Source organism: Conger conger, chromosome 3, assembly GCF_963514075.1.
Source record: "Conger conger chromosome 3, fConCon1.1, whole genome shotgun sequence".
Classification (NCBI taxonomy): Eukaryota; Metazoa; Chordata; class Actinopteri; order Anguilliformes; family Congridae; genus Conger; species Conger conger.
This window is the reverse complement of record NC_083762.1, coordinates 53,318,193-53,339,784: the sequence shown is the minus strand read 5'-3', so window position 1 is coordinate 53,339,784 and position 21,592 is coordinate 53,318,193. Positions and strand designations below refer to the sequence as shown.

The following is a 21,592-nucleotide window of genomic DNA, read 5'->3' as shown; positions in this document are numbered from 1 at the left end:
AGTGATGTGTTATTTTCATTAATATTCACTCATATTTATCTTTTTTTTTATTGATGTATTGATGTATTGACAATGGCGGCACGGATGGTGCAGTGGGTAGCACTGCCGCCTCACAGCAAGGAGGTCCTGGGTTCGAATCCCCGTCGGCCGGGGCCTCTCTGTGTGGAGTTTGCATGTTCTCCCCGTGTCTGCGTGGGTTTCCTCCGGGTACTCCGGTTTCCTCCCACAGTCCAAAGACATGCAGGTTAGGCTGATTGGAGAGTCTAGATTGCCCATAGGTATGAGTGTGTGAGTGAATGGTGTGTGTGCCCTGCGATGGACTGGCGACCTGTCCAGGGTTTATTCCTGCCTTTCGCCCAATGTATGCTGGGATAGGCTCCAGCCCCCCTGCGACCCTGTTCAGGATAAGCGGGTTAAGATGATGGATGGATGTATTGACATTCTGTGTTGGGTGTACTCAGGAAAATCAGGAAATGTATCTGTACAGTTGTAATATTTATAATATTCCTCATAATATTCTCATATTGCATGCTCTGCCTGAAAATTCCATGGCGAGACTACCATGTGTATTATACCTGCTTAGCATCTCAAAGGTTCTGGATGTCATTATCTGGTCATTCCTTTGGGAGTGTAATGGTATTGTCCAGTTGTGTATTACCTGTTCAAGAACATTAAAAGTTAGACATCATCCCACAATAAGCCACGTCGTGCACAACATGAAATTAATGTTAAAAATCAAGAATGAAAAATAATCTCCAAGATCAAGTGACAAAGAAATATGCACTTAGTAAAACAAGGAGTAACACGAGGCATTAGCTGTCTGAATATTGCCCACGCTAACATTTATTTATTTATTTTCTAACAAAACAAATGAAATTGGGAATTTCTGAGGACAACATACTCCCTGCTTATGGCATTCTGCAGAAATGTGTTTTTCATCACCATAAATTAACTGTTAACTGTTTCCTGTGGTGAGATTGAGAGCAGGTGGATGTGAGCAGTGGTGAGATTGAGAGCAGGTGGATGTGAGCAGTGGTGAGATTGAGACCAGATCGATGTGACCAGCAGTGAGATTGAGAGCAGGACAATATGAGCAGTGGTGAGATTGAGAGCAGGTCAATATGAGCAGTGGTGAGATTGAGAGTAGGTGGATGTGAGCAGTGGTGAGATTGAGAGCAGGACAATATGAGCAGTGGTGAGATTGAGATCAGATCGATGTGATCAGCAGTGAGATTGAGAGCAGGACAATATGAGCAGTGGTGAGATTGAGAGCAGGTCAATATGAGCAGTGGTGAGATTGAGAGTAGGTGGATGTGAGCAGTGGTGAGATTGAGAGCAGGACAATATGAGCAGTGGTGAGATTGAGATCAGATCGATGTGATCAGCAGTGAGATTGAGAGCAGGACAATATGAGCAGTGGTGAGATTGAGAGCAGGACAATATGAGCAGTGGTGAGATTGAGAGCAGGCAATATGAGCAGTGGTGAGATTGAGACCAGATCGATGTGATCAGCAGTGAGATTGAGAGCAGGACAATATGAGCAGTGGTGAGATTGAGATCAGATCGATGTGATCAGCAGTGAGATTGAGAGCAGGACAATATGAGCAGTGGTGAGATTGAGAGCAGGTCAATATGAGCAGTGGTGAGATTGAGAGTAGGTGGATGTGAGCGGCAGTGAGAATGTGGACAGCTGACAGTAAAGGGAAATGGTGCTGTCATTGCACCTTACTGACAGAAAGGGCCAGTGGGAATAGGATGATTGATGCTGAAGTTGAAGAAAGGGGATTAATCCAGCACATCACCGACCTGCTGAGGACGCCTCCTCCTCAGGCCCATGTCCTCTGTCTGCTCCACCTGGATCAGGATGAAGTCCCCAGAGCCACTCTCTGACACCCGGCCCTCAAATGGTCCACCCACCTGTAGCTTCAGGAGGGCGTTGTCTCGGAAGTCCGTCAGGTTCATGGCTGGATGCAGGTGAAGGTCTCATACGCTTATCAGTGGACAGTTCAACTTAACATTAAATGCCGATGGGCGTTCTTAAAGTAAGACAGGTTCAGCCTTGTAGCACAGTAAACTCAAAACGAATCATGACACAATGATGACAGACTTTCGTCAATTACGTAATTGTTTTGAATTGAAATACTTTACCGTGCTCGATTGATCTTGCCTGGTGCAATTGAGCCAACCAAAAGGATCGGAAGGTGGGTTTTTCACTGTTTGAGTATTTCATAGGTTCCAACCAGAGAAGCTCAGTAAAGCGTAGAAAAGTATTTGAATCCAAAACAATTACATTTGAAATTTGTGTCATGGAAATGTGTTTTTCCTTGTGATTCAGTACCACAGTATTTAATGCAACACTATTTAATGAGGGCAGGCAGTTTCAATTCTGCTGTACCAGCCCTTGGGTTAGCTTTCTTTCTCCACCGAATCGGTCAGTGAGTTGCTGAAAGAAAGTTTTGTTCTCTCCTAATTTGCCAGGTGGAATCTGCTGAGCTCATAATTACTTCAATCATAATCAGTTGGAGGGCACTGCTTGAGAGGCAAGTGCTGAGTTTGTGCAGTGCAGCTAGAAGAACGGATCAAAATGTCCAGAAGGCAGCATCCTCCAGAGCACTACCCCTTGAAATCCTTGACAAGGCTGAGGAAACAGGAAGTGACTGATGGCTCTTCTCTCGCAATGGCTTTCTAAAATATGATTACAGGTGGGGAGCAGTCCTAGGACAAATGTCATTTCACAGGCTGCTTGCGAACTTTTGAACTCTGCACGGCGATCATGCTCATTCACATTAGGCTGACATGGCTCTTAGCACATGGCTCACCATGGGCTAATTTGAAATAAAAAATGAAAGATCTTGCGTATTCATTTTATACTATTTAAGCGGCTCAGAACTCTCACCATCTGACCCGGAGAGGAAATGTGCTGGAGTGCTCAGAGACCATCTTGAAATCAATATTTCATTTCAAGACTGCAGCAACAGGTGACTCTGTTCCATTAACCCATGCATTTTCAATGAGAGACTGACCACTTTAAGCAACAGGATGTATTCATGAAGGTGTGCATGAACTAAACATCATTTCATTTACAGGCATACAGGCACGGCTGATTATTTTAGGTTACTTTCTAGCCCGAAGAATTGTAGCAATGTGATCATATGATAATAAGGACAACAGAAGCAGTAAACTTGTTTGACAGTATGAATACAGACATTTCCACATACATTACACACACACACATACATTACTTACCACACATGCATGGACGCACACTGTCATGTGAATGCATGCTCACCCACACATATTTACACTCTCTCACACACACACACACACACACACACACACACACACATAGCCCAAGGCATTTGCACATAGATGCATGCACACATGCACACATACAGAGAAAACCTTGGCTTTGGCAATGTAAGGGTATCCTTACCATGCCAATAAAGGTTATTAGAAAATGAAAAAATGAAAATACAATGGTTAAAAGGTTTTCATTTATATACTGTATTTCCATAGGCTGGGTCTGTCGGGGACTGCGGACAGGTGGGACCCCCCTGAGCTCCAAGGAGGAGGCTCACAGCTCAGATTCGAGAAGGATACAGAAGCTCTCCGTCGGTGAGACCGTTAGCATTTGCCAGGGGTTCTCATGGTCTGGATACATACTGAAGAAGAGCTGAAAATAACATGGTTACAGTAAATATATGTAGATAAAAGGATGTCCATAAGGGGCTGCTTGGTGGCTCATCTTGTTAAGGCACTGTTCTACTGCATGGATGAGCCTCACAGGCCAGGATTGAATGCTTAAAATGCAGGGGCCAGCAGCGTTACCACATAGATGCATCGCCCTTTGACACTTTGGGAGGGTTCTGCATGTTACTGCTCTCTAGCAACCCCTGCTGTTCCTGCTTGCTAAAGCTGCCTATGAAGTCTTTCTCCAAGTCCTAAATATATGAATAAATGACTTTCAATCTAGCTGACACTTTTACTCAAAGCAACTGACAGTCAATTATACTAAGCAGGGGACAATCATGTGAGGTTAAGGGCCTTGCTCAAGGGCCCAACAGCATGCTTGTCCCATGGGATGGAGTGTGAAAATATGCTACTGGCAATACCCCCACTGTATACGGCCAGGTGTTCCAAATTGGGGATGAAGTGGGGAAAAGCATAACAATTACTTCTGCCGTCTCTTGCACTAACAAGCATTTAAATCCGCTTTGCTGTGCCTTTACTGAATACTACCATGTGTTTCAAACCTAGGAGTTATATCTATGCTTCCTGGAGTAGATCATTAAAACCTCACAGGGTGACAGCGTCTCTGATTCCCAGAGTGGATAGATACAGTATGTCTGATTCAGCATTTCAGTTACATTCTAGTATAAATCTGTGTCAAAATTTGACTTGCCCTTACACTGTAGAATAGCAGAGATTGTATCCAATGAACTAGCTTTATCCGTAAAATGAGTGACAGTTCTTTTCATACAGTCAAAGTGTTGAGGATTATACCGCACATTCATAAATATCAAGGGCTCTATCTTCACAGTCTGAGAGCATAGTCTAAATGCAGTATTCAAGTCCATTCAGGGCATGGTCAGATGCACCTTTTACTAGTTTCAAGGCAAAGAGTTAAAGAGTAAAGTATGGAACATGGTTCAATCAGAATTTTTCCATTCTCTATGTTCCAACTGTGTTTGCCCCTTGGCGTATTGGTAGTATATGATCCGGAACATGGTTCAGATACATGTCTCGCACCCTGCCATTCCACAGGAGAGGCAAAAAATATTACGAAATTACTACCCAGTCAAAATTGAGTTAATACCAGAATATTGCATTCACGAATATCAAATCTACCATTCACCTAAATTTCTAAATTCAAATAATTGCATAAATATGTGAAGTCATGTTAAATGTTGGGACCTCCAAGCTGTGATAAATATAACAAAAAGATAGAAATGGTTTGAAAGATGGATATCACACTTTATTGGTCTCTGTAATGACAAGTCGCAGTATAATGTAGTACTGTTTACATGTTTGTGTTTTTGTTCCCTTCTATGGTAGTCACCTCTGTTCACTGGTCAGAGTGTGCTGCTTCCTGAAACAGTTTGAAGGTGGGCTACCTTCACATATACGTAGGTGATCAATTCGTCTCAAGCAAACATGTTGCTTATACATACTACAATTACAATAAATGCAGCAGAAATGCGAACAAGAGTTTGGATAGCACCCAGAGCTATTTTTTTGTTCAACAATACTCCCGATTATGAAATTGCCACAAAAGAGGCTGATATGGGCATTTTTTATTTTAGAAAGTGAGTACGGTAGTATGAGATGAAATAGTCACAGAATGATACAGAAGGTTGGTGATTCAGGCTCCAGTGTAGCCACAATAAGATCTGTACAGCAAGGCCCTTAACCCAAGATTGCTCCAGGGGGGATTATCCCCTGCTTGGATAAAAACGTCAGCTAAATAAATGTAATGTACTGTAAGGTAATGCACTGAACAGACAGATTTAACGGAACAGACAGAGAGAGTGAAAAGACGTGCTTATGATCGAATCTTAGAGCCCGAATAATTATTTGCTTTGGTTGGAGTTAATTATATTTTAAGTTCAGTCAATCCAGGAAAGAAGAATATTATGTGAATATGAAATCATTTTCAGAATTGGCTGAATTTCAAATCGAACTGACCCCTACCTTGTAAGAGACAATGACAGAATCACAATGGATGATTAGTTTTACTTTGTTAACATTTTCATACTCATACATAGCATTCTGACTCAAAAACATGCTTTGGCTTTGTTTCAGACTGAAAGTTTTATCTCCAAGCTTTCACCTGAAGCAATAAAAAAAGTACTCACTGAGCAGAGAATAACAATGGCAAATATACTGGTAATTTTGAAAATCCTCAAGCAATATCTGCAAAAGAGAGAGAAAAAGTTTGTTTGAAAGGATGTACTTGTCAGGTGTCTGAATTATGTGCTGCTGATGGCAAGTCTTCTGTTTCCTCCTGTTGTTGAAGAAAGGAGGTTTTCATCACTCTCTCACCTAAGAAAGCGGGCAATTAACAGTAACTTAGCAGTACCCTTCTTCTGTCTTTATTGTGTCATTATCTGCCTAAACTGCTTATTTTACAATTGTTTGAAGCATATTTCGTTCAACAAAATACCTATTGAATATTTACTAGTCACTGTCATGACACATCTTTATAAAATGGTACACTGGTACATAAAAATGAGAAATACAAACTTGATAATATCTTTAATTTATAAGAAACTGCAGCACTTATACAAAACATAGGTTATGTAAAATTTGATTCTTAAATGAGATGAAACCGCTGACTAAAATTCCTGCATAAAAGCTAATGACTGGTTAAGAATTTTTCATAAGGGCACAATGCTTTTTCGTGTCTGTGAAGTTCTTAGGAGCATAGTAAAATGGGACCACCTTTTCCACTCTTTGAAGGGGGCTGAGTTCAGAGGGGTTCAGTTTGTTTGATAGAAGTGCATGAATGTGACCTTAGCACTATATTTTACCTTTCAGTCCGCTGAGCCATTGATGAATGATTATGAGGGACAAAGGAAGGGTATTCCTAATTAAATTCCGTGACTATTACTGAAACAAACTTGTTGAAATTTCTGGGTTTACTTGGTTCATACTTATGGAACAAAATACAACAGAATGCATAATGTTATGCAGGTGATTAATGGCATTAGACATATGTTGCCATTTGTACACACCTAATGTGGGAGAACAATGTGGACAGGATTCATGCTTTTTGGACGAATTAACCCAGGCAGCGGTCATACTCTAATTCTGAGAGGGCAAATTATAGACTAAAACCTCAAGAAAAGAGTTGCAGTGGGAGGCCAACTTGTGCCACAATTGCATTCACAAAGACAGGTTCATTCTCTGAAAATTCTGTACACCCACATTAAATGCTCTGAGAACTTAATTAATTTTCTAGGTGAGAGAGAGATAGTGAGAGAGAGAGAGAGAGAGAGAGAGAGAGAGAGAGAGAGAGAGAGAGAGAGAGAGAGAGAGAGAGACAGAGAGAGAGAGAGAGAGAGAGAGAGAGAATACAGCCCCGCACACAGCCAGAAATGTATCCATTATGCCACAGGATGAGGGACATGAAGAGGACACTTTCTGTATCTAATATATCCACTCACTGAGCACTTTATTAGGTAGACCTGTACTCCACCTTGTTAATGCAAATGTTTAATCAGCTAATCATGTGGCAGCAACTAAATGCATACAAGCATGCAGGCAGGGTCAATAGGTTCAGGTGTTTTTCAGACCACATATCAGAATGGGGAAGAAATGTAATCTAAGTGACTTTGACCGTGGAATGATTGTTTCTCTCCATCTGCCGACAGAAACATTAGCAGAGGCTGGTGGAACTACAAGCGAAACCTCACTGCTTGCAAGTTTCATGTGTTCACGCTCCATTTTACTTATTTAGCTGTTGTTCTCCTCTCTTCTCCTACTTTCTTTCTTTACCCTTGCTCTCCTATTGGATTGGCAGACATTAAAAAGAAAACATTTCACACACATACACACAGTGACACACACACATCACATCACATACATAGATACACTGTACTGTATTTGATTTTCCAGGAGGGAGTGTACTGTACATGGGAGTTGGGGTGGGTGCGGGGGCTGTGAGATCACCTTATCCGGCTGGAGAGGGTGAAGTTCAGGTGGAGGTTGTCCAAGGGGTCATACTTCTCTGTGGAGGAGGAGCGGGATAGGCTGGCCACCTCACTTCCCAGGCGGCACCTCCTCTCCAGCTCCTGAGAGCTGCCGTCCCAGGACTCCTCCTCCATGGAGAAGCCAGAGTCATGCAGGGTCATGTACGTGATGCTGAGAACCAGAGACAAGACAGAAATGTCAGCCAGGAGCACAAAAAACATTGATAGCCCTGCTGAGAAAATAGCTTCTGCTATGTTTTGAAACAGCTGGTAGCTGGTTGACCAGTTCAGACCAGCTTCCAGCTTGACATGGTTTGACCAGATACCAGCTTATGACTAGCTTGACAGCTTAATTTTACAGCAGGGAATTATATCAACTGGGGAATGGGGGAGGAGTGGTAGTTTTATACAGTGATGGGTGGGGGAAAGTAGAACCGTAACGGTAGCTGGTATCTCCACAGGGCGATACAATGCTTGTGTAAGCATTGCCCAGGGATAATCCAGTCAGGGTCCAGTCAGTAGGGATCCGTGTTTCTTCCATCAACCCCCAATTGCACACCTGCAAGTGCATCTGTTACACATGAAGTGTCTTCCTCCAGCTCATCTCTGCATGAGACTTGAGGTGCTATAAAACGTGTTGCTTGGCATTGCGTATCTTTCAGCAATAAGTGATGATGTCTCTGACTGGGGAATCCAAAATGAAACCATTGGAAATGATAGGTATAAAATCGCACAAGGATGACATTATGGAGTTGTCTTATATTTTGTTTCATTTATCACAAAAAATTAAAATTCTTAAGTGAAATGTTTGCATTTGCTGAACACCTCAAATGACAAGACAGAAAATTGACCAGCCCAAATGCTAACATCAGCCTGCTCTCCATCAAGGTGTATCAGCACAGGTCTTTGACAATTACGACAGCCCTGTATAAAAAGTATACAAATTCTAAAAAGAATGCTTGTCTGAAAATGACAGACAGAATGAGGGATCTTTAGGTCCAAATCCTGTTGGATGTTATTAGGGTTATTTTTGTTTTCATCCTAATTTCTGGGAGGTATCTGCAACTTGGTAATGGCATCACATAGCCATACCAAAATGAGTACTTGGTGAGAAATATTGAGGTTCAAAAATTGTTGTTTTACATGGGAGAGCTGACTATTGCAAACATATCACTACTGCGCTCAGTGCAGTACAATTGGTGAGCATACTGTAGGGGCTCTTTGTTTATTCCTCCTGACAGAATCTTTTAAGCCCCTTCAGATACTTCAGTCAGAGCTTATGGATGACCCTCATTGATTTTAATCACAAAGTTTCAATCATCTTCCATTGCAAAAAATGTAATTCTGTGGTCAGTCAAGCATTTCTTGGTTGTTTTGAGGTCCATGATTCCATCACAAAGTTTCAGGGGTATTCTTGATATTATTTCAGTTTTAGTCAGTTTTATATTTTGATATGCCCAATGACGTTTTGTTTGCAATGAATAATTGGGGGCCAAGCAGCGAACCGGCATAGGCACCAGAGATGTTCACAAGTCATCAAATACAAGTCTCAAGTCTCCGAGGGACGAGTCCAAGTCAAGTCTTAAGTCTCCAGAATGGTTTAACTTTTAAAAAGTTCACATTTGGCACACTGATTGGGAACATTCCCATGATTCTTTTCACCAAGAGTCATCTCTCCACCTCGAGCACCACCAATAAGTCAAAGTTGGAGGTACGTTTATGCATGTAAGCTTTGAGCCATATACATCATCACCAAATTTGGCACCGATGATGATCAGACCAAGCCAGATGTATTTTTTTATTTTTTATTTTCAAAAGCATTCGTCCACAACTGCCAATCAAAATTTGGGGCAAAGTCGTCAAACAACAAGTGAGCTCATATTTCAGCAATGCTTGTATTGACACCAACCTTGGTACATAGACTCAGCACCCATTCCTGAGGACATGCAAAACACTGCAATAACTAAAAACGCACTGTTGATGTATTTGCCTTAAAAAAGTAAATCTTGTGTGTGGTTGTATCTTGGAAGATCCCAAGGCAGAGACAAACGTCCATTACAGTCAATAGAAAATGGCGATGAAATCGCCAAACAGGAAGTAAGGTCATAACTCAGCAATACTTTGACTATGGACCCCATTTTGAAGAAGCAAATATTTTCTGTCATTTGACCACTAGGGGGCACTGCAATAAGCAAAACTGTGTTTTGGCTAATAACTGGTGATGTGTTTGCTTAAAAAATAGTTCTCATGTCAGGTGATACTGTGAGAGGTTTCAAGGCCGAGACATGCCAACTTTTCATGTCAACTTAATTGATTCGGCCGCCATATTGGATTTTATCAAAAGGTTTAAATGATTTTCACAGGCAACAAAATATGACAAGTAATAGATTAATAGCTGAATGTTACAAATATTTCAAGATTCCAGATCTGCGCTTATCAAATTTTTGATGGAAATGTTTTCAGCATTCTGTAAATGTGAGAACTGAGGGTCATTGCCACATAGGCCTTGAGTAGTTTATTTCAGCAAAATGCTTTTAAAATCGTGCGTTAAAACAATTCATTTTAAAGCACTGCTAGAAATAAATGCGCACCTGTTACGACAGCAAGCAGCCAGCGATAATTTACAACCCCCCAAAGTGCATCCACACACTTTATTTCTTTATTTTGCTATCGCGCAAACACTGCCATTTTGTCATTGGAAGCGAATCAAAAATGGATATGCACCACGTGAAAACAAAAAAACAAATCTAGCAATGTGCTGTGAGCCTAGGGTCACCAAACTTCCCAATAAAAACAGAATTTATATGCAATTGGTACGTAAAAACACAGGAGAGAAAAGAGGTGAAATGTGGAAAAAAGTGGAAATCTGTACTGTCCATTGTAATCCGTACACTCGGTTTTGATAACCAAAATTTATTTTTTTAATCCCCTATATGCCTAAGTTATTGTAGGCTATATCAAACAACTCACCAAAGAAAGACAAGAGACGAAAAATAATGTTGTGTCGTCCGCTGAATTAAGTTATTAAGCAACGATTATTTATTGTTTTGATTACTTTAACTGACTATTTACCAACTATGCTAGCGGTTTAATTGAATACTGGCGAGCTCCTATTATAAAACTGTGCACCTTGGTTATATATAGCCAAATGTAGGCTACAAATTATAGGTACACAGTACATAACCCGAAAAAAGAGATTTCAATGTTGATGTTTTCACATTCTACCCACCTAATAGCATAACCCTTGCATATATAATACAGGACCAATCCCTGTGGTGGAGGGTGTGAGGGGGAGTGCACTCAATTAGCAGGTGAGTGAGGGGAGGGGTCAGGTCCTGTAGAGCCTTGTATAAAAGCCACTGAATTTTTAAATCTAACTCTTAAAGCTAAAGCCAACTCTAACCTCAGATGCAGATCAGGGATTTTCTCATAATCATGAATCATGGTACCAGCAAAATAAATAAGATTAACAACTTCATTCATGGGATTTGAGGGGGATTCAAAATACAGTGCATTTTTTTAGTAGTTTTTTGACAAAATACATTTGGCCCCCTGCAACGCAGGATCATGTATAAAACAGGCTTTAATCCCGATATGGATCATTGAAGATGGATGTTAATAACCTTTACCTAAAGCTTACAGGCAGCACTTTGACCTCATGTTTACGGATTCATTTCAAATCCAATGTGCTTGAGCACAGAGCCAAAAAAACTCAAATTGAGCCACTGTCCAAATGCTTACAGTCTGCATTGCATTCAGCCAAGTATACTATATTGTATTATGATTTTGAATATGAGTATTTATTTGAATAGTTAATTTAAAAGTGTTCTGTTTTGTCTACATTGTAACCATTTAGTGAATCCAATGTTTTTTGTTTGTTTTCGGGAGGGGGTGCATTTAACCTGTAAGCAAATTGATATTTTCTACACAACAAACCAAAGCAGAGTGCTGATCACTGAAGAGGTGCATCTCTCACTGAAAACTGGTAGCCTGTACATGTCAGTAGATATCTAAAGCAATATTTACCACAGGAACCATAGCAAACATTCTACCACAATGGGACCACCCCAGCAATCCACTAGCTGCACACTAGCGACCTCACTGCACTAGGTCTGCCAGTGTTTTGTAAATTCGGTCAGTTGAGGTGAGGCCGTCAAGATGAGGGTTGGCTTTTAAAAGAATGAAAAATAGTTGTACATGGTCTTGCCAACAGGAGGTCCCTATAGTGCTGGTTTGCAAAACACTAGCATACAGATGGTTGGCACTCAAAATGGGCAGCTAGCTGGTACTTTCTTGCTGTCCTGAGATAAAGTGCAAACTCCTGGCCAAAGACAAATAAGTAATAGCAATCTGTCTAACTATGAAGCTCAGTATGCAGTTTGCAGATGCCTCTCACAACTGAGCCATTTGGGAGCCCTTATATCAGAGTTTAACTGACAAGTAAATTCATATAAATCCAGCACAACTTCCTCAAAGACAAATCATAAATCACAAAGATCAAAAATCATTCAAACCTTCAGGAAAAGTGCTCTTTGTACACTGTCTCCAGGGGCATCTTCCAGATTACATTTAATTGTACATACATAAACAGATGCTTCAGTGGTAGCACTTTTAGTTCATTTTAATTAAATTGTCCCAGTGGTGAGCTTGGTATGAGACCAAGCTCATCTGTGGATCTCCAGTAAACAAACTCTATTTATGATTACTGAACATAAGTCTGTGTCCAAAGAAAACTGTGTTTTCAACAGACCCCCAGTTAAAGTACAACTTCAATTGCAATAAGAAGGTCAACTTTGCTAACATATTTTTGGTGCCGAAAGCTGAACTACATAATTGCAATTTTCTTCTTAATACTTAAAATAAACTATAATAGAAAAAGCAGATTTAAATACAATGTGAAGAGGGAAGTGGTAAATCATACTGAACAATATCATAGCTAATGGTTTTCTTGGTAAAAGGATGAAATGGGAAGAGTATTGTCAAGTATTTGAAGGTTTTATAGTTGTTCTATTTGTATTTCATGTTGAATTTACAAAACTGTAAAATGCATTGCGTAGCTTTCTGTCATGTAGAGTGATAACGTTTGTTGTTTATGAATTCAATGTTGTAAATTTGAGACAAGCAGACTGTAAATGAACCGAAGATGATAAAAATATAATAAAATCTCCAGGTTTTCAGATGAGATTTCCTCAGATGGAGCACGTGCTGATAGCATAAGCAATAATGTTGTGCTAACTCCATTGTAACGCTGGCCTTGGGGCACAATGGACTGTGCATTGTGGAGAAACATTCAATCGTTCAGGGACACTACCCGAAACATACCTGTCATCCGGAGAGAAGTTGAGGAGCGGAGAGTTCTCTGTGTGAGCTCCATGTTTGGATTTGCCCTTGAGGAATTTAATTACGCTGAAGTTGTGCCTGAAAAGAGAAGAGGAAACATTAAATATAGTGATTTATTGAAAAGGTTACTGACAAATCCGTGATCCGTCACTTAACAAAAGAAAAGAAAAAAGAAAAGTCATTATTCTGGTCAGCAAGCATATACAGCAAAACTTTGAATAGCAGCATAGAGTATATAATAACTACCAATGTATTTGTTTTTGCTAAGCATGCAAGAATCTGTATTGTGTGTGCATACATGTGTACACACAATTATTTTTTCCCAGGCTTTTCCCCTCTTTTCTCCCAATTTTGGAATGCCCAATCCTATGTGTATATTGGCACTCATTGCAGATTCTATACCAGACTACAGGGCCCATCCATGCCCTAGTACAGTGATCCTCACTCCTGGTCCTGGAGAGCTCAGGATGTGTTGGTTTTTTTTTTCACCTTAATATCAGCAACCATTTCAGACCCAAGAAATCAGCTAAGTTAATTGTGTAATGCATTAATTGATCAATTAAGTGCTGAGTAACAGCAAACACCAGCAAGCCCTGCGGTTCTCCAAGACCACTGCCAAAGTACAATGCTTTAACAGGGTGAGACACTCAGTAGCCCATATATGGCTATTATGAATGACCTTCAACTGCTTTAATTTCCAGTGCAACAGACTAACAGGAATGGATAAGGAAAGGATATGAGACAAACTTACATAAATAATAAATAAATACAAAAAATATAGTTAAATACCTAAGTAATCTATTTGGCAACCTGGCTAGATTGCAGGCAAATATTTGTGTCCACTGTCCACAAAATATGTATCTCCAGGTAGGCCAAAGAATAATATAATATAATACACAACAATGAGCAGCTCAATATTGCCTTATCATTTGCTGACAAACTAAATACTGTCTAAGGCAGCACAGCATCAAGCCTGGACTTGAATGCCATCAAGTCCAGGAAAGTTGGATTTGATGGTCTTCTTGTTAATTCCTCATACCTGTTCATTTCCACCTCTTATGTAACCAGTGCTGCATAAAGTTTTTTTTAGACTTTATACACTTTAACCTGTTTTGTCTTAGCAATTGTTACAAACTCTGAAATTACCATGGCATTTAAATTACATAATGCAAGTCAGATCTGAACTAATTATTTATATAATAACAGCAAGATGGGCCAAATACCAAATTTTCATAAGCATTATCTTGAAAACCGAGAGTACAACAATCTGTGAACTTCAGCTATTTATCTGTGACAACAGTGCTTAAACTTGGTTTGCAGCATGTTTATATAATGTGTTACTTTACAAACCTTTTAAAGCATACTGCAGTATCAATCAACAGATTAGATGATTAAACAAGTTTATGAAAATCTAGTCTTAATCTACACACAGGAACTACAGTACATGTAGAACTTCATATAAAACCTGTGCTAGTCTCAGACAAATGGAACACTGCAATCAGCCCCTCGTGACATTGTTTTAGTGTTTTATATATATAGTTGCCTATATGTATGCAGTCCTTCTTGCTGATCGAAATACTGAGCAGAAATTCATGCTGTTTCACCTCAAAGTGAGGTCATTACACTCCCCGAAAGTTCCCTGAGGTTTCCACTTTCTTTTCTTTACCGTGTAGAATCTCTTCGCCGAAGGGAAAGCAGTGCTCTAATGCGTTTTCTTTTGCAGTTATACCTAGGCTTCTTTTTGCGAGGTCAATCTGACTGACGGAAAGGAGCCTGCCCAAGATGCTTATGGCTCCTGAGTGATTGGTGTGCAGCCGGTAACCACAGTGACCTTCCGTGCCTGAGATGTCCATTAAAGCATTGGTCCCACTCTGCGGCCATCCCATAATACTGTTATGGTGATATACAGTTGCACTGAAAGAACAGCTGTGTACAGACCCTTACAGATTAGAAATGTAATATGTTGCAATATCGTGAAGTAAAATGTATTACCAATATATTGAAATAATTTACAATATATGGCTAAATGCAGATATTATTGCCACTGTCAGATATTGTAATAAAAGTATACAAATGTAAAAATAGTGCTGTGCAGACAATTACAATGCATTCCAATATATCCATTTCCTAGGCAGAAGTTTTGCATAATGGCTAGGAAACTGGACTGCAAGACTGTACTTTTGATTCGCAGGTGGTACACTGATGTTCTGCCCTTGAGAAAGGTAGATAGATAACCTGAATTGCTTCAATAAATATCCAACTGTATAAACAGATTATATGTAAACATTGATTCTGGATAAGAGAACCTGCAACTGCTAAAATGCCAGATACTGAATGATGTATCATTGGACCCTTTGTGTGTGTGTGTGTGTGTGTGTGTGTATGGGGGGAGGGCACTTAAAGACAAGCTGAAACAGAAGTTAGAGCAGGACTAGCTTCCAGAATATGACACATACACGAGTGAAACAGATCTTTTTGGGTAATTTTTGAAGGGCGGAGAGTTGATTTGACTGACATCAAATGAGAATGCGCGCCGCTGTGTGAAAAGGATATTGATTGGAGGGGAAAGGAAAATTGACAGATGTTTGATCGACATGCACGCCCACTGGTACACAATGACACCAAACTTGTAAGGAAAAAATAAATTCAGGAATGGGATGCTGATGTAATACTATACAGTGGACCTTTGTGGTTTGTGTTTGATTGATAAACTGAGCCTAAAGCAGAAAACAAAACAAGAGTGTAACATTTATTTGGAGCATTTTGTTTTTGTGGTGACTGGTTGTATCTTTCTCCTATTGTATTTATATGTAGCACGTACAGATATGTGCTGCAGCTTTAAGGCTCACATGAACGCGCAGGAGAATTTAAAAAAGAGAGAGAGTTGGTATGAGCAGTGTGGATGGAGCGGCAACAGTGTTTGAGCTCCACTGCTGTGCTAAATTTAACAGTTTTCATGTGTAGATATTATCGAGTCGTCATATAAAGTGACACGGTTGAAATCAATAACGCGGCTACGTTTGTGTTTTCGTTTTCTTTGATAGTGCGAGCGCCGAAGTCGGGCTCCATTAAACTAAAGTTAACTTTTGCTATTAGCTGGGGCTACATGGCGATGCACAGATAGGCTACACAGATGAAGACGGCTGGAAGAGCATTCAAGTGAGCCTAGTGCAGTTATTTAGATCGTCTAGGTCGCTAAGAGTGATCGGGAGGTTTCCGGCCTGGTTAAAGGGAGCCATTTCAGTCATCATAAGAGCGCGTTCAATGATAATGTTACATGTATAAGGGTAAGGCTATGGTTCATTAAGTGTCACTTCAAGCATCCAAGGTTTGATGGTGAGTTAAAACAGATCTATGTATTGATTTTTCATTCATGGGATTTGTTGCTAATGACTAGTGTGTCACCGAAATCTTACCATCTTGAATTTCTTGACCCAAGGGGATGTTAACCATTTTGTATTTGAATAATTTTCTGTAAGCTCTGTGTTATTCTCTATTCTCTGTGTTTATTCTTGAGTAAACATTAGAGGGAACAACAGCTATAATTGTCCATTTAATTTACTTACCTGGGGTAGGGGCGCCTCACCTGTTTAGCTAGACCTGGGGAAAGTAGGGGTGGTGTCAGGTCAGTTTAGCACTTACCTCGCACACACTGCACACACTGCACACACCCTTCAGACAATCATCTACTGAAGCCCTCTTTACCCCATCTAAGAAGCTGCCGTTAGCCCAAGCTGCTAAACAGTAAACAACTTGCTCACTCACCTGAACATTGAGGCTATAGGTATTGGGTGTGGGGGACCTAGATCCTGTCCCACTCAGTCCTCCCCAGACTAAGGACTGTGTAACCCCTACAAGGCGGCGGTAATAATTCCGACCGTTACATATATTAAATTTTTCTTTTTTGGGTGAGGGGAGAAAGGTATTTTTGTTTAAAATACCTTGATATCTTCTGATATCGTCCTCTTTGGCATGCAAAAAGGAGAGAAGGAAAATAAGAAACTAGTTATTGCTGCCTAGCCTACATATCGTAACCTTGGATGTTCAATTATTTTCCATTATTGGCTGTTGGACCTTCAGGGCTCTTTGTCTGATTGGTTCTTGATTGCAGAGATGCAGCGACTCATTACAAATCCAATTTTGCTATTGGCCAGAGATAAAATATTTCAGGTTTAAGTTGTTCTCATGTGGAGATGACAGAAATTCCACAGAAAGCATTTGAAGGGCAGTACTCATTCAGTGTACAGGGTGAAGAGGGATATTTTTAAAAAGCATTCAAAGAAGGAGCACTGACGTCAGACACGATGACAGAGGAACCAATCGCAATCCAGAACTCTACAAAACAGATGAGATGGAACATAGATCAAACAGGCTGTGGTTGAATACTGGCGAACAGGAACAATAAAGGCAGTCAAGTTTGAAGTAGAATAAACAGGCAAATGTCCCAACACTAAAAGGCAGTCCAAACTGGTACAATACACAATAAAAAGGGGCAAGCAAAGTTTGATAACAGGCAATCCAGAAACAAAACAAAAGGGATATCCAAAAACGAAGTAGTCGAGAAAAAAAGTTGAGGTACACAAACAGAGTTGGTACAAGGCAGGCAGACAACCGCTGGAGAGTATGGTCGGGACACAACAATCTGGCAATGAAATTGGGAAAATGGGTGGGTATAAATACACTGACAAATTAAATTAAATTATGAAACCGGTGCGAGTGCAGGGAAACACAGTGCGGAGTAAGGAGACACAGGTGAGTGAAAGACAACAGAAAGCAAACAAGGACAAGAAACAAAGGCAGGAAAAATGCTAGGACATGGGAGCATGGAATGTGACGACAGATAGCTTAGCTTTTAGGTAATCCATAACAATAGTGTTCAGTCTCAATACTCAGTTCAGATTAGTTTTGCAGTACCTTTGATGATGTGCTTTGGATGCTCAAATACTTGATAGCATTCAGCAACCATTCAACTGCCTAAAGTAACATACAAAAAGAAAGCCTACTGTATTAAAATGCATTGCATGCTATCAAGTATTTAAGCATTTCCAGTCTGAAACCTTTGGCAATCTACAGTACTCAATCATGTACTGTAAAGCTCACACATTTTAATGAATTAAATAATTTATTAATAATGATAATTGCTCAAGGACCCAACAGTTCAGTAGATCTTATCGCAGCTACACTGGGGCTTGAACCACCAACCTGCCGGGTCCCTGTCATGTACCTTAGCCACTACACTACAGGCTGATTAAATGTTTTTTTCTGCACAGCTAAGGATATTGTTAAATCAATTCTGATACAGAGTACATTTACTCTTATAAAAGTACATTTTTAGGCCTGGCTGGGTGGTTAATCCTGTTAACAGACTGTTCTAGCGCATGCATAGGCCCCACAGTCTGGCATCAGTTCCAGACAGTGTCAGCAGCAACTGTGGCTTCACAGACATGCAGGGAAACACACAGTTGCCTGGAGCATCACAGTGGGGTAACACAATCGCATCACGCCTGCTGGATTGCCAGTCACAGTTGGCACTGACACAGACAGGATTCAATCCTAATACCATAGGGCTCATCCATGCAAAATACTGTATATGGGGCAATTCCATGGTAACGGATGTTACAATTGCCAGAAGTTTGTGTGACAGTTCTATACAGGTACATAATAGAGACTGATATACGCTTCTATAACTATCGGAAGCAAATAACCCTGTCTTATGTAGCTCTTTACCATGCAGATATATTGTATTTGTAACGTTGGTTATCATGGAATTGCCCTATGCATCATTTTTTGTTCCTTGTGGACCCATATATGTATGAATGTATGAATTCAACATTTTCCTGTATGATCTTAAGCTGAGCTGTGTGTTATTGCAATCCACTGTAAAAAAAATATTTCACCTAATCATTACTGTTTGGCCAAGCGATAACTGGCAGTTTGTGGGAAATCGACTTTAATTGCTGATGGCCGAAGCTGAAAATGCACTCCATTAACACAAGATAACGAAATGTCCCATGGATTCTGAAGCGAACACACTGGGGAAAAAAATCAACAAGAACTCTGTGAGGGCTCTGTACAAAATGGACCAAACATTGCCTTTTAACTTATCGGAGTTAGTTCAGCATCCAGTAATCAATACCCAATGTGTCACTACGCATCCTGAAAACAAGCTGGCTTTCATACAGGTACAGGCAGGCAGCATTTACTAATCAAACAAAAAGCACTTCTGAACTCGCCACATGACAGAAATGGGATCAGTTTAAGTAAACATAAGCAAACATATGGCCTGCTGATACAAGGTTAATAATGTGTAATATGGAAATGAATTAGGAATAAAATGCCTGGCATTGTAAAAAATATATTTCTAAATGTATGGTTAACAGCTGTAATAAAATATAAAACTATAATTCTTAATAAAACATTCAAGTTATTGCTTTGTTTATTTGTTTCCAGACATGTCCAACAAATCAGTTTGTTTCAGGCAGATGTAATTGATGGTGTTGTTCCTTCCCCAAACTCCTGTGATTATATAACTTGTCTGCTTTCCCTAGCACTGAAGTTGGCTTTGTAACTGTAATCATGCTTGTTTTTGAAACTGCATCAACTGCCAAGAGGTGCTGAAAAACAGCAGATAGCGGCATTCCAAGTTACAAAGCAACTGAGTGAGAGATTCCATTTTAAATATCCCCTCAGTTACTCTTTATTTAACAGATAGTACACTCATCCTGAGCATGTTTTGTAAATAAAGCAGAAATCATTTAGATTGAGTATTTTGCCAAAGGATACAACAACAGAGCCTCACCTAGGTTTCAAATCCGCAATATATTAGTCCTCATCCTTAATCATTATGAGACACTGTTTTACAGAGATAACTGCTGTTTAAAAGAGTACAGTTGTTACTCTAAATACACACCAGCAATACATACATTCCATTACTGCTCTCATTACAAAATTGAATAAATACATATTTTTATTTACAATTTCTGACCTTGATAATATTTATTTCAGTATATTGCAGTATGTCCTTAAGGGCCGGCACATATGCTACAGTACGTCAGCTACAGTATGTGCAAGGGGAAAGGCATCATTCGCAATTGCACCAAATTGCACAAAAATATGTAATTACTGAAGACAGAAAACTCAGGACTCAGAATTAGCCTAATTAAAATGGAAATCAAATGGAATAATTGCTTGGAAATAAAGTTATTCCTTCTTCAATTTGAAGAGACATCATTGTCTTACTTCCTCATAAATGAGGATTTTTTTTATAATGCATGTCATTATCTTGCTCATAGAAAACCACATAACCCTATGTGTCAGGTGCCCAACTAACATCATATGCTACACAATTGTGTTTTTCTTTCACAAACACTACTTCTATACTCACACATGAAGTAGAGTTTCACTTTATTAATGTTGGATATCATTAAGAGGATAAACAAGTTTGAACAATCATCACTAATATCAAACGAAAACAACTGGGTGTAAATAATGCATGAAAGCTAAATCTTTATTGTGAATATTACACTCGCATTTTCTCAACTAAAGATAACTAATATCCCACCTTACCATACCAAGTTTCATCTCATCTCATAGAGGAGGTTTATGCTTAAATTTAGATTTATTGTTCATATGCACATCACAATTCATTTGAAGCATTTCTTTAAAACTGTTCAGCTGGAAAATTGACTCGTGGTAAAATGTATCTGCACTTTTATTATTTCTTTTTTGTCCGGTATGGACCAAACTTCCTTACTTGACTTCAAAGTAAGTCAACTCTTTTATCTCTGTTAAGGCCAGAACCCTTATATAAAAACCTTGAATAACCGTTATGAAAATGGAAAATACTGCAATATACGGAAAAAAATAATACCATATTAAGATGTTTCCAGATACTGTGATATGTAATAGTAATATGTGCTGTGAAAAATATTTATTATATTTTCCAAAAAGGCCAGACATTTACAATACATCACAGAATATTCTCAAAGGGACCATTTGCAGAGAACACCCAAATCACATTTTACCAAGGCAAAATACATTCTCACAATTATTCATCTCTGGAGTATACCTACTCCAGTTCCACTTTTCTTTCCAGACACATCTACAATTAGCATGCAGAAATGTCTTTAAATCAGGGGAAGAAATTATTTTTCTGCATTACTGATCCGAACATCTTCATTTCCATTAAATTGTTGATGAGGCTATTATCTCTCTAAAAGGAAAGACCAAAGTAAAAGAAGAAACAAAAAAGGCCCAAAGACTGTGGCACTGTTCCCTGTCTGAGCTAGCACAGAAAATTTGGTTATTTATTTAGCTGATAGTAGGTGTTGTAATTAGGCACACCATATGATATAAAGGCAAACAAGCTAAGGGAAGGGCTGGAAATGCACCAAATCCTGCTGAGGCCAATTAGCAGACCATCTTTTAATCCTAAACGGACCCCACTCTAATTCACTCCATTTGGATGAAAGCTTCTAGTGCCAGATGGGAATGAGGCCTCTAACAGAACAAAGTGAGATAGAGCTAGAGGAATTTAATACATGCCTTAAACCCTTATAGTT

The 21,592-nt window shown here is 39.6% G+C and overlaps 1 protein-coding gene across 1 annotated transcript in view; it reads right to left on the bottom strand.

Annotated features, from left to right (window-relative positions):
* oca2 (oculocutaneous albinism II) overlaps positions 1-21,592 on the bottom strand; it is a 143,760-nt gene that overhangs the window by 102,896 nt on the left and 19,272 nt on the right. The window contains exons 3-8 of the mRNA XM_061236206.1: positions 13,014-13,109; positions 7,672-7,863; positions 5,856-5,913; positions 3,601-3,673; positions 1,807-1,964; positions 576-658 (exon numbers count right to left, since the gene is read on the bottom strand). Of these exons, the coding sequence (XP_061092190.1) occupies positions 576-658; positions 1,807-1,964; positions 3,601-3,673; positions 5,856-5,913; positions 7,672-7,863; positions 13,014-13,109 (660 nt within the window). The remainder of the gene's footprint in view (positions 1-575; positions 659-1,806; positions 1,965-3,600; positions 3,674-5,855; positions 5,914-7,671; positions 7,864-13,013; positions 13,110-21,592) is intronic.